Genomic DNA, 17,672 nt, shown 5'->3' on the forward strand with positions numbered 1-17,672 from the left:
GCAGCATTTCTTTTTTTTTGTTATTATTATTCATTTAATTTCAAGATTATTATTTATTAATTACATTTTTTCACATAGCACTGACAATTTACGCATCACTTCACATATAATTGTTGTACACTCAAATCAGTCCCTGCTCTTAAGAAGCTTAAAGTAGTTGTAAAGGCGGAAGTTTTTTTTTACCTTCACGCATTCTGTGTATGAAGGTAAACAGCCTTCTGTGTGCTGCTCCCCCCACAGCCTCTCTAATACTCACCTGAGCCCCCTCTCGATCCAGAGATGTGCACAAGAGCCTCAGCTGTCCACGGACTCCCTCTCCTCATTGCCTGAGACAACAGTGGGAGCCATTGGCTCCCACTGCTGTCAATCATAGCCAGTGAGTCAATGAGGAGAGTGGGGTGGGTGGGGCCGAGCCATGGCTCTATGTGTCTTATGGACCCATAGAGCTGGGCGGGAGCGAGGACACACCAAGTGTCTTGCTATTGGGGGCACTGGTCAAGGGGGAGTAGCCAGGAGCACTGACAGGGGACCCGAGAAGAGGGGGATTGGGGCTGCTCTGAGCAAAACCAGTGAAAAGAGCAGGTAAGTATGACATGTTTTTTTTTTTAATCCGAACCTTTAATACCACTTTAATCTAAGGTCTTTAACTCACATTTATACATACACTCACTCATTTAGACAGGAGCCAATTAACCCAATTAAGCATGACTTTGGCTTATAACTAAAAATTTGTGGTACAGAGCAGGAAGTTGTAAAAAACGATCTTCCCAGGGTGCCAAATACACTAGCTATGCCTATTTGTTTTCTATATATAAAATGTTCCACATGTTAGTCATTATACTAATTTACCATGAACTGCAGATATAAATAGTTTTAGCAGAGGTTCCTTGTGACCTGAAAAATATTTTAAGGGTTAAGAAGATTATGAAAGGCTGATCTACTGGTTATAGGACAAAACTGTCAGAGTGCCAGGAAACCAGACCACACAGGGATGCAGGTAAAATATAGCAGCTTATTGGAGCAAACAACAATAAACGCACAGCAAGAGTAAGGAAGTGGGAGCAGGAACAAGCCAGGGTCAAGTCCAGAAGCAGGTAGTCATCCAAGCCCAGGTCGAGTCCAGAAGTGGGTAGTCATCCAAGCCGGAGTAGAGTCCAGAAACTGGTAGTCTGCCGATGTCGGGTCATCTGCCGATGCTGGGTCGGGAGCCAAGAGAGTCGTCAGCCAAGCCAGGTCATACACGGAGGAACACGGAAAACAAAAGACTGCTAGCAGAGATGCACCTTGGAGCAGAAAGGCAAGGTAAGACCTAGACGGTACCCTCCCCTCGATGGCCCCTCCCCCGCGGAGCAAAAAAATGGTTTCTGAGGAAACCGAGCATGGAAAGCGCAGAGAAGGCCGGGAGCATGAAGATCAGCGGAGGGAACCCAGGAGCGATCCTCAGGATCATAACCCTTCCAGTGCACCAGGTATTGAACCTGACCTCGGAACAGACGAGAATCCAAGATGCTGCTAACCTCATATTCCTCATGATTGCCCACAGGAATGGGACAAGGGCGAAGAAGTGAAGAAGTATAGTGATAGCAAACCAGTGGCTTTAAAAATGACACGTGAAAGACATTGGAGATACACATGCCAGGGGGAAGACCAAGTGCATAAGCCACTGGGTTCACCTTACGGAGGATGCGAAGAGGCCCAACAAAACAGGGTGCCAGTTTTGGAGTGGGTACCCTGAGGTTGAGATTACGGGTCGACAACCACACCCTCTCTCTGACCTGGTACGAAAGAGCAGATAAACGTCTCTGATCTGCCTGAAGTTTCTGCATAGACCCGTAAAGACTCTTGAATCTGCACCCAGGAGGAACAGAGGGAACAAAGATGATCCTCCACAGCTGGGATGTCCTGTGGCAAGAACGACTTGGCAACACAGCGGGTTGGAACCCATAATTGGCCATGATTGAAGACATTCCGGAAGACGAGTTGATGGGAGAGTTCCTGGCAAACTCTGCCCAGGGAAGTAGATCAACCCAATTGTCCTGATGGTCAGAGAAATTGCTCCAGAGCTTGGTTGAAACACTCAGCAGCACCATTGGACTGTAGATGGTAGGCAGAGGAGAAGGAGAGTGGAACACCTAACTGAGAGCAAAGTTAGCAGAACCAGGAGCGAGATGCGCTGTGCATGCAAGCAACATCTGCAACGCCTGAGCCAACTGACCCAAAAGGTGATCTGTTGATCGAGCCTGGTAACCAGCATGGGGAGCATAGGAGCACCTGCATCGTCAAGATTCATGGCACTTGTGTAATGTCAGGGTGCCAGAAAACCAGCCCACATGGGGTTGCAGGATAAAAAAAGAAGTTTATTGGGGCAAACAACAATAAACGTACAGCAAGAGTGAGGAAGTGGGAGCAGGAACAAGCCAGGGTCAAGTCCAGAAGCGAGTAGTCATCCAGGCTGGGGTTGAGTCCATAAGCGGGTAGTCATCCAAGTCGGAGTCGAGTCCAGAAGCGGGTAGTCATCCAAGCCAGAGTCGAGTCCAGAAGCGGATAGTCTGTCGATGCCGAGTCATCTGCCAACGCTGGGTCAAGAGCCAGGAGAGTCGTCAGCCAAGCCAGGTCCTTAGAGGAACATGGAGAACAGAAGACTGCTAGCAGAGATGCACCTTGGAGCACAAACACAAGGGCAAGGACTGCAACCCATCAGGTGACAGATATAGTCAGGTGTGCAGCATCATCACTGTGCGACACCCAGGCAGCAAGCAAGTGATGATGCAATGAGAGTTTATAAGAGGCAGCAGTCTGCACATGTTCAATATGGCTGCCAACAGGAGGGCAAGGTAAGACCTTTGACAAAAAACAAAACATTTCTAATTACAGACACAGTAACAAACGAGACCCAAGTTTATTGGTAAGCTGGGCTTTTTTTTGAAGAATATTAAGCAAGTATTTAACATAATTTAAAACTGAGTTCCCTTCATGGGGCTACAAAAAGTATACGTAAGGACATAAAAAAAAATGAGAATTAGTAAGTGACACCTTAATATCACTTGTGGGAACTTGTGTGAACCAAGCAGTTTTGAGGAATTCACTTTCTTCTTATAAAATTTGTTGTGAAAATGAGACCCAAGTTGGTTGATAAGCTGTGTTTTGTTGGAACAACATTTATTAGCCCTAAATGGAACCTAAAGCTCAGTTCTCTTCATGGAGCAACATTGCCTCTGGTCTTCTTTGAGCGTAGTACAAAAAAATGTATGTAAAGGACATCAAGAAAATGAGAACTAGTAAGTATTGCCTTAATGTCACTTGTTAGACCCTGTGTGAACTTGTGAGAACCAAGAAGTTTTTGGGGAACTCCCATTCTTCATATGAACTTTATTGTGAAATATTACATACACAAGGCTGACAGGAAATCCTATCAGCCATATGTTTGCAACCCTTTTGCAATAAAAACTACAAGACCATAACCACCTTAACTGTCTTGTATAACTCAAGGTGGAATACTCTTTTTCTTGTTGCAATGGTGATACCCTGGGTTGGTGAGTCTGGTTGACGGTTATTTTACCTGATTATTTAGGTGTCACAAAACACTCACTGTCGGACTTGTCTTTCTGTTATGGGTCCTATGATATGGTTAGCTAGCTGCCAGTAGTTAAAACAAAACTGCAGGCAACTAGCTTAATACATATTTCAAACACATACAGAAAATCAAAATATATTTCTAATTTTGTCCAGCAAGTCTAGCAGTTCTACAAGTGAATGATGCCCAATTTGCTCTAATGCTTCCCGGACAAAAAAGCCGCATTTAAGAGTCCCCCAATATAAGACCCCCAAAAAAGTCAGCACAGACACCCAAGAATAAGAAACGTACCTTTAGCTTCATCATGGAATCCTGACTCATTTTATCTCCGCGAGCTTCTGGAACATCATCAATTCCAATTAATTTGGCTTTATATCGTACTCCATCTCCTTTGAATCTGGCCAAGAGGAATTCATCTGTTTTTTCTGGAACTGCAAACAGCCAAAAAAATTTAGATAATACTTCCGATCCTAACTATAAACTGTGTCTTTTAAACTACTAGCTGCTATTGTTTTGCTTTGACCGCCAAAGACCATACCGACCTTTAAAATATCTTTGAGCAGTCTTTATTTCTCATATTAGGCTCCATGTACACGGGACGTTGTAAATGGCTGTTTAGGAGCAGTTGGGCGTTTTTTTTTCAGAAGCCCCTGAACCCACCTGCATGTTATCTTATCTGTCCATGTACACAGGGTCGTTTACAGTCATTTGTAGGCAGTTGAGTTCAGGGACATTTTTGGAAAGCAATTATTTGCATTCGAACGTGTGTTTCCCGGCGTTTCAAATGCAAAAACGCAACCGAACGCGACTGAACGCGGTCGAACACGATGACCCGCGTTTAGCGCTCGCGTTTTTCCATTTTAAAGGGGAATGATTTTTTTTTACCTCTACAAACGGTTCTAAACGCAAACGCCTGCAAAACGCCCGCTAAACGCGAGTGCAAACGCAACCTAATGGACGTTTTAAACGTCCTAAAAATTCCAGCATTCAAAGGGACTTTTAACAACGTCCCGTGTACATGAAGCCTAAGAGTTCAACACCAAGAAAATAGTTAAATGTGCTGTTGAAAATACATATGTGAAAGGGTTCAGCTGCCAAAGGGTTTGTAGTTTTGTTCAGCCACACAAAAGCACAGTCAGGCCAGTTACCTCAACTGCAGAAAAGCCACACAGCCTGTGACTGGTCAATAAAGGAGTAGCAGCACAATGATGAGGTGATCCCTGTGTTCTTCGCTCTGTCTGTGCAAAGCAATAGCGCCCTGTCTGAAAGACCCCTTCCTTTTCCAGTCTGCTGTAAAAGAGATTATGGGACGATTACAGTGCCTTGCAAAAGTATTCATACTCCTTGTAATTTTCCACAATGTGTCATGCTACAACCAAAAATATAAATGTATTTCATTGGGATTTTATGTCATAGACCAACACAAAGTGGCACATAATTGTGAAGTGGAAGGAAAATGATAAATGGTTTTCAAAATCTTTTACACATAAATATCTGAAAAGTGTGGCATGCATTTGTATTCAGCCCCCTTTACTCTGATACCCCTAACTAAAATCCAGTGGAACCGATTACCTTCAGAAGTCACCTAATTAGTAAATAGAGTCCACCTGTGTGTAATTTAATCTCAAAGCAAATCTCAAAACAAATCTGTAGGTTTGTTAGAGAACCTTAATTAACAAACCGCATCATGAAGACCAAGGAACACACCTGACAGGTCAGGGATATAGTTGTGGAGAAAGCCAGGTTAGGTTATAAAAAAATATCCCAAGCTATGAACATCTTACAGAGAACTGTTCAATCCATCATCCGAAAATGGAAAGAGTATGGCACAACTGCAAACCTACCAAGACATGGCCGTCCACCTATAAACTGACAGGCTGGGCAAGGAGAGCATTTATCAGAGAAGCAGCCAAGAGGTCCATGGTAACTCTGGAGGAGATGCAGAGATCAACAGCTCAGGTAGGAGAATCTGTCCACGGGACAACTCTTAGTTATGCACTCCACAAATCTGGCCTTAATGGAAGAGTGGCAAGAAGAGAGCCATTGGTGAAAAAAAGCCATAAGAAGTCCCATTTGCAGTTTTGCGAGAAGCCATGTGGGGGACACGGCAAACATGTGGAAGAAGGTGCTCTGGTCAGATGAGACCAACATTTAACTTTCTGGTCTAAAAGCAAAACACCATGTGTGGTAAAAAACTAACACTGCACATCAGCATGATCACATCATCCCCACTGTGAAACATGGTGGTGGCAGCATCATGTTGTGGGGGTGCTTTTCTACAGCAGAGACAGGGAAGCTAGTCAGAGTTGATGGAAAGATGGATGGAGCCAAATACAGGGCAATTTTAGGAGAAAACCTGTTAGAGTCTGCAAAAGACTTGAGAGTAGGGTGGAGGTTCACCTTCCAGCAGGACAACGTCCCTAAACATACAGCCAGAGCTACAAAGGAATGGTTTATATCAAAGAATATTTATGTGTTAGAATGGCTCAGTCAAAGTTCAGACCTAAATCCACTTGAGAATCAGTGGCAAGACTTGGAAACTGCTGTTCACAGATGCTCTCCATTCAATCTGACAGAGATTAGAGATTAGCTAGAGACATCCTCAAAAAGACTTGCAGCTGTAATTGCAGCGAAAGGGAGTTCTACAAAGTATTGACTCAGAGGGGCTGAATTCAAATGAACGCTCCACTTTTCAGATATTTGTAAAAAAAAATTGAAAGCCATTTATCATTTTCCTTCCACTTCACAATTATGTGCCACTTTGTGTTGGTCTATCACATAAAATCCCAATAAAATACATTTACGTTTTTAATTTTAACATGACAAAATGTGGAAAATTTCAAGGGATTTGAATACTTTTTCAAGGCGCTGTATATTAACCTCTTGCCGACCGCCCACCGTAGTATTACTGTGGCAGGGCGGCTCGGCTGCGCAAAATCATGTAGTACTAGTACTGTTTAGACACAGCGGGAGGTGGGCCGCGGGAGGGGGGCCGTGGGAGGAGCGGTGGCGATTGCCGCTAGCCTCCCGTGGTCGTCAGAGAAACTGACAGAAGACCCGCCTGCTTATGTAAACAAAGCAGACGAGCCTTCTGTCAGATAGGCAGGGAGAGATCAGAAGTTTCAGCTAAGCTGAAACCCTGATCTCTTTGTGCCTGTCACAGAGCCCCCCCACATTGAGTAAGCATACTTAGGCATATATTAACCCCTTTGATCACCCCCAGTGTTAACTCCTTCCCTGCCAGTGTCATTTATACAATAACAGTGCTATAGTAGTGCTGTAGTAATGTCACTGGTCCCCAAATAGAGTAAAAAAAGTCAGTTAGGGGTCCGATCTGTCCGCCGCAATGTCGCAGTCCCACTAAAAAACGCTGATCGCCGCCATTAGTAATAAAAACATAAAAAATAAAGAAAAAGTCCAAAAATCTATCCCTTAGTTTGTAAACACTATAACTTTTGCGAAAACCAATAAAAATACTCTTTTTGGGATTTTTTTTTTTTTTACCAAAAATATGTAGCAGAATACAAATTGGCCTAAACTGATAAAAAAAGGAATGTTTTATAGCAGAAAGTAAAAAATATGGCGTTTTTTTTCAAAATTGTCGCTCTTTTTTTATTTATAGCGCAAAATCTAAAAACCGCAGAGGTGATCAAATACCACCAAAAGCAAGCTCTTTTTGTGGGAAAAAAGGACATCAATTGTATTTGGGTACAGCGTCGCACGACCGCGCAATTTTTCGTTAAATTAACGCAGTGCCGAATCGCAAAAAATGCCCTGGTTATTAACGGTGTAAAACCTACCGGAGCTGAAGTGGTTAAACCCATTATATACTTATGCTAATTATTTGTAAAATCTGTGATTTTCCAATAAACTCATAACTGCCAGAAATACCCACTATGTACCCTCTATGTATAGTAGTGTTTGCTGGAGAGCACACAATCTGACCACCACAGCAGATCATGCACAGTGCAGGTTATAGGACACTCGGGAGACAAGTAGAAATGTGAGCCACTGTATACAAGATTTCCAGATCTTTCTGATCAGCATTCAGCAATGTTTTTGGATGCCATTAAAAGTTGACCAAATTTAGGTGACCTTGAAGTGCCCTATAAGCACTAAATAACTATGCATTAGATCTAATGAAAAAAGAAAAAAATAGTAAAATAGAAAGCCTTTTCGCTCATTAAAGGAAACCAAATATGAGGGCTCCCATTGCTGATATTTCCTTAAGAAAATACTAGTTGCCTGGCTGTAACGTGGATACATTGGATTTCCGCACTTTATGACGCTGACACAGAACCAGTAAGGATCTGACTTTCCTTTACTGCCCTTTTTGTTCCACATCTGTGATTCAGGAATACCGAGCCCAGAGGCAGCAAAGACCTTAGCATTTTCAGTAGGCACACAGTAATGGCAGCCCATATATTACTCTCATGACAGATGTACTTCAAAAACTGCTGACGGCATATAAAATGATCAGGGTTATTTTGTTAGGCAATGCAAAGAGCAATGCTGATGGAAAAACGGAAGATATCAGCCAATCTCATGTCAATGCCACCGCTCCGCTCTGCTATGCTTCTGAGCACTGCACAGCATGCAAACTAGCACGGCCAGCCAGACACACACAAACACAGGTATTCTAAACCCTTCCCCACACTATCCAAAACTGGAAACCTCTGGTCTGTTAAGTATACTACAGAAAGCATTTTGTCTGTTTGAAAAGTGCAAAAAATAAAAAAAAGCACCTGTGGATCCTGCAAGTAACCTTGTAGGATCATAACTTTCTGTACTCTCTGCCTCTGCTGACAGTTATCAGTTAGCAATGTTCCCAAATGTTTCTGTGGACTACAGAACACCTCTCTCCAAGTTATGGAGGAGAGAATAGGTTTTGTAGTTATGCCTTCAAGCACTGGTATCCAATATGTGGCCCGGGGGGGTCAGAATGGGCCCTTTGCTTGCCTTTATCTGGCCCAGGGTCGCTATTCCATCTATTGATCCACTTACACCAACATTATTCCTCACAACGACACCATCAATGGGACACAGTTCCTTCCACTGACACCAATGATGTGGCACTATTCCTCCCACTGACACCAATGATGGGATACTATTCCTCCCACTGACACCAATGATGGGGCACTATTCCTCCCACTGACACCAATGATGGGATACTATTCCTCCCACTGACACCAATGATGGGGCACTATTCCTCCCACTGACACCAGAACATTTTTTACTTCTTCTGACCACAGTCCAGCCCCCCTAAAGTCTAAAGGACAGTAAATTGGCTCTTGGTTTTGAAAGTTTGAGACCTCTGCCATAGGGTGACAACATTACTCCTCCATAGATGCAGTAAAGTAAGTGAGCATTGTCACCTTAGGACAGGAAGTGCGTTAAAGTGGTATTATAAGGGACGTACAACCATACTTCTCTTGTGGGTCACAGGAGTGCACATATTTATACTCTCATGTGACCCAGAATCAGCCGACAGCAGGCTAAGGTCCACTGCCAGCTGACATCACAGAGCTGCTCCAGGCCCTGGAAGGTCCCGACCATTTTGTCGGGATCCACCTGGCTGACTGATTGACACTTGAGAGCCAGAGCTAGCTGTGCCCACCCCCTCCACTGCCCGACGCTCCAGTGGGCACTGGAGGCGCAGAGCAGAGAGCGGTGACTGTCAGTCACCGCTCTCTGTTCTGCGAATACTGAGAATGTAACGATCAATGGTCATGTGATCACTCAGTTCTCAGACTTAGGGCCAGTACATATGAGCACATTATGGGTAAAAGCTCCCAGGGGCCAATTTAAATATTTTTTGTGGAAGTTTATTTACAGTTTAAGTTGCTTTAAGTAAATCTGGCCTTTCATGAACATGCTGGGGTTTCCTACCGAGAGAGATGCTTAAGTCAGCACAGTCAGCCTAAGTCTGGCACATGTCGGGAGGCTTCATTTTGCCAACCAATGATCTAGGGCGTCGCCATTGTACATGAACTGTTGTGTAGGATTTAATCTTATTACCAAAGAAAGATCTATAAAATGTGTGGCAGGAGGTCTGTCCACCCAAGACATTATATTTACTTGTGTTCATTAGCTGTGGTTTCATCCCATAATATCCCTCATTTACTACAGTTCTAAAAGCCAATGAGCCAGGCTGGAATGAATTGAGCGGTTTACAGGCCTGTATAAGGATTTAAATTATCCCTACAAGGATTCTTTATAAACCAAAAACTGCATATGCTGACATTTGTGGTTTACTATATACTATGTATTTAATATAGCATTTAATGCTAAATATAATAGGTGAACAAAGCCTCTATGTTTTTCTTCAATTATGAATTTAGAAGGGGTATAAAATACAGTTTGTGATGGCTTTCTAAAAAGTTTATATGCTTTTTGATTTAGTTACTCCTGGCACATAACCAGCTGGGGATCTAGTTGATACAAAGATTGGTTTACTAAGGGCAATTAGACTATACATTGTACAATTGCAGTTGTACTCTGCAAAACTGCAAAAAATGCTGTTTTTAAATTTCCCTTGCACCTTGAGTATTCTTTATGAAGTGTATCTGCACTTGAGAAGAGCACAGCCTACTTGCCTTTAGTAAATCAACCACAAAGCATTGCCTGTATATAAATGTACATGTAAGCGTGGCTGTATTTAAAAAAAAAAAAAAACAACAAAAAAAAAATATAATAATTAGTACTTGGGGGGTAGCTGTGTGAATATGTTTTATAATTAATTTGGTAGACTAGCAGACCCAGTTATGTCCCCATGTGAGGGGGCTGAGATTATGATATAAGCTCCAATGCTATGTTACCATTGGGGTTGCTGTGAGATATACAATGACAGTAGGTGCCCACCCAAAACAAAGATATTCCTTTTAGATGAAATTGGCTTTTAACTCATTGGACTGCCATGAATTGACTTTTTATTGAATTTTATAGGTTACTGCACTTTGCATGCACCATTTATGTTTACCCTGCTTGACACTGTATAAGCCTATATATATATATATATATATATATATATATATATATATATATATATATATATATATAAAGATAGAAAGAGAAATACAGTATCTCACAGAAGTGAGTACAACCGTCACATTTTTGTATTTATTTTATTATAGCTTTTCATGTGACAACATTGAAGAAATGTACACCCCTAAATAATAATGTGCAAATCCAGGCCAAATTGACAATATTTTGTGTGGCCACCATTATTTTCCAGCAGTGCCTTAACCCTCTTGGGCATAGTATTGACCAGAGCTTCACAGGTTGCCACTGGAGTCCTCTTCAACTCCTCCATGACGACATCACGGAGCTGGTGGATGTTAGAGACCTTGCGCTCCTCCACCTTTCGTTTGAGGATGCCCTACAGATGCTCAATAGGGTTTAGGTCTGGAGACATGCTTGGCCAGTCCATCACCTTTACCCTCAGCTTCTTTGGCAAGGCAGTGGCTGTCTTGGAGGTGTGTTTGGGGTCGTTATCATGTTGGAATACTGCCCTGCGGCCCAGTCTCTGAAGGGAGGGGATCATGCTCTGCTTCAGTATGTCACAGTACATGTTGGCATTCATGGTCCCTCGATGAACTGTTGCTCCCCAGAGCCGTCAGCACTCATGCAGCCCCAGAAAATGACACTTCCACCACCATGCTTGACTGTAGGCAAGACACACTTGTCTTTGTACTCCTCACCTGGTTGCTGCCACACATGCTTGACACTATCTGAACCAAATAAGTTTATCTTGGTCTCATCAGACCACAGGACATGGTTCCAGTAATCCATGTCCTCGGTCTGTTTGTCTTTAGCAAACTGTTTGCAGGTTTTTTTTGTGCATCATCTTTAGAAGAGGCCTTCTTCTGGCATAGCCATGCAGACCAATTTGATGCAGTGTGCGGCGTATGGTCTGAGCACTGACAGGCTGATCCCCCCACCCCTTCAATCTCTGCAGCAATGCTGGCAGCATTTATACATCTATTTCCCAAAGACAACATCTGGATATGACGCCTAGCATGTGCACTCAACCTCATTGGTCAACCATGGCGAGGCCTGTTTGAGTGGAACCTGTCCTGTTAAACTGCTGTATGGTCTTGGCCACCTTGCTGCAGCTCAGTTTCAGGGTCTTGGCAATATTTTTATAGCCTAGGCCATCTTTATGTTGAGCAACAATTTTTTTTTCAGATCCTCAGAGTTCTTTGCCATGAGGTGCCATGTAGAACTTGCAGTGACCAGTATGAGAGAGTGAGAGCTATAACACCAAATTTAACACACCTGCTCCCCATTCACACCTGAGACCTTGTAACATTAACCAGTCACATGGCATGGAAAATGGCTAATTGGGCCAAATTTGAACATTTTGACTTAGGGATGTAGTCACTTTTGTTGCCAGCAGTTTAGACAATAATGGCTGTGTGTTGAGTTATTTTGAGGGGACATCAAATTTACACTGTTATACAAGCTGTACACTCACTACTTTACATTGTAGCAAAGTGTAATTTCTTCAGTGTTGTCACATGAAAAGTTATAATAAAATATTTACAAAAATGTGAGGGGTGTACTTGTGAGACACTGTAGATTTTATATATATATATATATATATATATCATATATATATATATATATATATCATATATATATAATATTTATATCTATATATGCATTTTTTCACAAGTTTAATTGTGAACAATAAGCAGCTATATGTTCCATGGAAAGTGTACATTCTAGTGTAACACAATAAGGTAATGATATCCTTGACAAGCAGCGGAGAGACTGTAAATCTGCCCAGGAAGCCTGTACTATCAGATTTCTGTGGTTTCAGTGGGTAGTTTATTCAGCACTTAACATGCAAGCCAGATGTTTGTGGCTCTGAAAGTACATGGTTTGGATTAACCATATAACAGCCACAGCACCTTGTTTGTTATATATATTGCTGTGCGTGGCTTCAGGCAGGGAATGGACTCGATAAATAGGTTTCAAAAAAACTTTGGCTCACACAATGCATAAGGAGCTGTTCCTTGGTCAACTCCTGCTTGGGTTTCGCTATCACTCAACAAGATGCTGTTGCAGATGTGGGTATGCATATGCTTCAGGATTCAATAAAAGTTCAAAAGGTGTTAATGCAATTTTTGGCTAGCGGTAGGGTGCATTGAAGCTTACCAGCAGCACTCTTGATGTATAGGCGTGCCCTTGACAGTTGCCAAGTCAAAAGCTTCAGATAAGAGGTAGAGCTTGTACAGTCTTCACCACTTATGCACAGTTATCCTAAGCAGTGTTTACACTTTAAGAGATTTTATTTAATCCTTGTTTGAGCTATATGGTGCATGGGCACTCTTAAAGTCACCAATTTACATGAATCCTTTAGGATGTATGTATAGCTAAACCTTTTGTTTTAGTTTTGGGTAGGGTAAGTAAGGGTATAGCACCTGTCAGTTTATTTTTGCTTTCTCTTTCCCAAGGTTTTTCTTCACTTTCCTGCCTTGATACCCAACAGGAAGTTTGAGAAAATCTCTACAAAGTGAGGAGATTATCCTGCTCATGTGAGCTTACAATCTAAAAGGGAGGGGCAAGTTATACAAAAGATAATAACTGTGGAGGATCAGTTGATGTTGAAAATTCAGCTGTTAGGTAGAGATAGGATTGGCTTACCTGAAGGGATGACTTTACAGGGATCACATAAAGGCAGACAGAGTAGGAGATAGCCAGACTTAGGGTCAGACATAGGGTGTTTGAGAGGATAGAAGAATTGTAGGTGAAAGCAGGATACATTTTCAGTGATTGTTTAAAGAGGAAGTACAACTTCCTCTGTAACTTGTACCTATAGGTAAGCCTATGATAAGGCTTACCTATCGGTACCGAAAACATCTCCTAAACATTCACCGTTTAGGAGATATTTATTTTGCATGCAGCCAGTGACATCACTGGCGCATGCGCTCTGAAGGAACGGCCACCCGTACCATTCTTTCAGAGCCCTGTGCCGTGAACGACAGCTCCCGTGCGCATGCGCGGGAGTGACATCATCGCGGCTCTGGCCACGCGAACCCGAAGGAAGACGGATTAACATGGCAGCCGTGTGAGTGTTGTGTGGGCGGCACTGCTGGGGCTTTGTTTTAAGGTAAGTATTTCATGCTATGCATACTAGCTCATTATGCCTTTGCCTTAAGAGCCGGTTCACACTACTCCGACTTGGGACGTGACTTGTGTGCCCTCAAGTTGCCCCAAGTCTCTTGTCATTACAGCCGTCTTAATTAGCACTACTGAAGTCGCTCCGACTTCAGAAAAGGCTCCTGTACTACTTCAAGGCGACCTCTATCCGACTTGTGCACATAGACTTCAATGGGAGTCACCTCTAAGTCGGATCCTTATCTATTTTCAAGCGACTGTGATCAGACTTTCCAGGAAGAAGAAAAAGATTAGCCAGGCATTCCCCACAGACATAGTCACCTATCATTTAAGTCTCTCACAAGTCTCTCACAAGTCTCTCACAAGTCTCTCACAAGTCTCTTACAAGTCTCTTCAAAGTCACGCTAAAAAGTTGCTCCTTCATGGGGCGACTTTCTGGTCGCGGTAGTGTGAACCGGCTCCTAAGGTTTTTATTTATTTATTTTTTTGGGAGATTTAGACCCCGTTCACACTGGGCTGACGCTACTATCATTGAAGTCAATGCAGGTCACTCCAGGTCGCCCCAAAGAAGCTCTGGACCCTTTTTCTAAGTCGGAGCGACTTGTGTCGCTCCTATTAGAACGGGTCCACAGCTACTCTATGGCAGGCGACCTACGGCGACCTGTGAGGCGACCAGGTCGCCTCACAGGTCGCCCCAGTGTGAACGGAGTCCTACAACCTCTTTAAGACAGACAGAGTAGGAGACAGTGAGACAGGTTGGATTCCAGGGCATGAGAGAAGCTCTGTAGAAGTTCTGGAGCCAAGCATAGTAGGAGGTGACAATGGAGCTAGAGAGCAGAAGGTCATGGGTGATAATTTGAGATTAGGTTGGTGATGTACCACGGGGCAGAGTTGTGGATTGCTTTGTATGTTGCTGTTAGCATTTCCATTTTTGTATATTGGTCTAATGGAAGCCAGTGGAGGGACTGGCAGAGAGGGATGACAAACACCGAACAGCTTGCAAGATGGTTGGTCCTAGCAGCAGCATTTGTGAAAGACTTAGGAGGAATAGCCTGTGTATGGCTAGTCCAACGAAATAGGAGTTGCAATAATCAAGGCAAGAGATAACAAGGAAGTGAATTAATAGATTTATATGTAGTATAAGATATTTAGCTGGAGTTTTGAGAACAGATGTGCCACATCCCTTTAAAGAATCATATAACATAGACATATAATATTTACACAAACATTTTGTAAATATTTCCGTAAATATTATAGGTTTGTTTCCTAATTAATGTCTATGTATTGTATTGCAATTACAATGTAATGTTTTTTATTCAATTAGAGAAATACTTTGTACAGTGCTTCATGAGACTCCTGAAGAAGCCATACATCTGGTGAAACATGGTGAGCGGAAACCACTGTAATTACATCAGGATTGCAAGGAAATTATGTTATTGGTGATAAATGTGGTGCGCTAAAACAAAAAATGAAAATGACCCAAATCAATGGGAATACCAAAATCAATCAAATGTGACATAAATATAGGTTCACCCTCAAAAACCAGTGACACTGGTGATATTCATAGTGATAAATCAACATAAACATAAAGTTCATAAGTGTCTATAAATTGGTAATGACTTAAACTTGTGAAAAATGAAAACAACGTGCTTCCAAATCCAGCGTGTAAGCCCACCACTGCAGCCAGATGCGAGTACCTTTAGAAATTCCCTGCATCTATTGTAACCTATGCTGTATACAAGACAACTCATGTAAGTGCAATACCGTTTGTTCAATAAAAGTCTAAGAGGTAATACACTATCAGCTGCTTCTATCCTTGTGTTATACGTTGGAGAGTGATCGTCAGCTTGACACATTGGGGAAAATCTGCTTGATTGCGGATGAGGAGGAGAAGATAGTGTTCTCTGGGAGTGATTTACAAGCGCATATTGTTTGCTATCTGGTAAGAGACTCATCTGGGTGTTTTCACGAAGCGTCTTGGAGCACAGTGGGATTGTTTTTTGTTTGTCTCACCTTAATTTGTTATATATCTTGGCACCTTATTTTTTCCATCTGGTAAGGAGGAATTTCACCTAGGTGGTGGGCTTACACGCTGGATTTGGAAGCACGTCGTTTTCATTTTTCACAAGTTTAAGTCATCACCAATTTATGGACACTTATGAACTTTATGTTTATGTTGATTTATCACTATGAATATCACCAGTGTCACTGGTTTTTGAGGATGAACCAATATTTATGTCACATTTGATTGATTTTGGTATTCCCATTGATTTGGGTCATTTTCATTTTTGTTTTAGCGCACCACATTTATCACCATTTATTTACATATTCAACAAGCACTGAATACCGGTAGCAGCTTTAACCGTCTATCAGCACTTCCTCCCCTATACATATAAGGAAATTATGTTATTCATTTTTAAAATGTTCTTTAATTTTTTTTATAAAAATAAAATCTATATGTTTTTTATATAAGATAACTCTGGTCTGTGCAGTGCTGTATCTTGGCATAGGCCAACAAGGCCCAGGCATAGGGCAGCACTTTTCAGGGGGGCAGCACTGATATGCTGCCCTGATGGGCACTGATATGTTGCACTGATGGGCACTAATAGACTGCATTGATGGCCACTGATGAGTCAGGACTGATAAGCTGCACTGACAGGGCTGCACTGATAAGGCAGCACTGATGGACACTGATATGATGCACTGATAGGCTGCACTAATGGGCACTGAGAGGCTGCACTGGTTGCCAGTGATGGGGCTGTACTGATGGCCACTGATGAGGCCGCACTGATATGCTGCACTGATGGGCAGTAATGAGGATGCACTGATGAGCACTGATAAGGCTTCACTAATGGGCACTGATAGACTGTGGTTGTGGTCTGTGGTTTACAGATGACAGGGCAGGTCATAAACAGGAAAGGGTGTGGCCTTTACATGAAGGGGTGGGTCGTATTTAAATTAGGGGTGCCCAAGTTTAGTTAGGCCTAGGGCAGCACAAAACCTAAATACACCGCTGGGTTTGTGTATATGTTTTTTGCACCTGAAAAATCCCCTCACATTTTTTCAAAACTATAATAGATTTATATGTTTACAATCCTCATAGAGTGAAACGAATGAACAATCCAACAGAGAAAGGAGACTGCTAATACTGTCCTTCATAGATGGGGGGAGCTCAGAACCCAAGCTGAGAACCCCAGAAATTTTGCCACCTTTACTCCTGGGATATATAAAAAAACAGTGGGTGACTCAAGCTACCAATATCTACCTAAAACTGGGTCAAATTATGTTTTATACCTACGGTATTTGTTTTATAAGCAACTTAGTACACACATGTGGAAAGATACCTTTTTTCTTTTCCTTCTTTGTTGCAAGTTTGCTGGCTGGTGCCACGTCAGTTGAAGTGCTGGTAGTAGACTCCACATCAGTAGACATGTTTGAAGGCCAGATTCACAATGCCAGTATCATTAAAAAACACAATAAAAACAACTATAGAACTTCCAGGGTTCAAAGTTCAGTAGATGGCCATTTTTATACCTAAAAGACAAAAATCATATTAAATCATTAAAATCAGTACCTGAAAAACACAATCAAAATAAAATGCTAATGCCCTTTCATCTTTATTCAAAGTGCAGCTAATCAATAAAATCAAAGCTTATTTTTTCATTTTGTCAGGTCCCTAAGGTGCTGAAGGCCAAAGAAAATGTGGAGATGGTTGATAAAAAATTCTACCTCCTCAAAAATACAGCCTTGTTGGCCACACATATGGACATTTTGTGGCGCTTTCAAAAAATTTCAACTAGCTTTCCATCATGAAAATAATCAAGATGATGAAGCCAACCCTATTGTTTTCCAGTTTAAACTGACACTCTTGGTAGAGGGACAAACAACCGCACACCTATGACATCACAATTTTCTTAACTTTATTCCATGAAGTAACAACAAGTCCTGGCCTCAGGACTATTCACTTTAACAC

At 42.2% G+C, this 17,672-nt stretch overlaps 1 protein-coding gene across 2 annotated transcripts in view; it reads right to left on the reverse strand.

Annotated features, from left to right (window-relative positions):
* The window catches only part of DAB2 (DAB adaptor protein 2), a gene marked incomplete at its 3' end in the record, with an annotated part of 178,838 nt that extends 161,605 nt beyond the window's left edge, over positions 1 to 17,233 (reverse strand). For both annotated transcript variants that reach the window (XR_014225589.1, XM_082265756.1), the window contains exons 1-2: positions 17,044 to 17,233; positions 3,866 to 4,005 (exon numbers count right to left, since the gene is read on the reverse strand). Coding sequence is in view for 1 of the 2 variants with exons in the window: in XM_082265756.1 (XP_082121882.1) it covers positions 3,866 to 4,005; positions 17,044 to 17,131 (228 nt within the window). The remainder of the gene's footprint in view (positions 1 to 3,865; positions 4,006 to 17,043) is intronic.
* Positions 17,234 to 17,672: the final 439 nt, after the last annotated feature.

Source organism: Pelophylax lessonae (genome assembly GCF_965119305.1).
Source record: "Pelophylax lessonae genome assembly, chromosome: 1".
Lineage (NCBI taxonomy): Eukaryota > Metazoa > Chordata > Amphibia > Anura > Ranidae > Pelophylax > Pelophylax lessonae.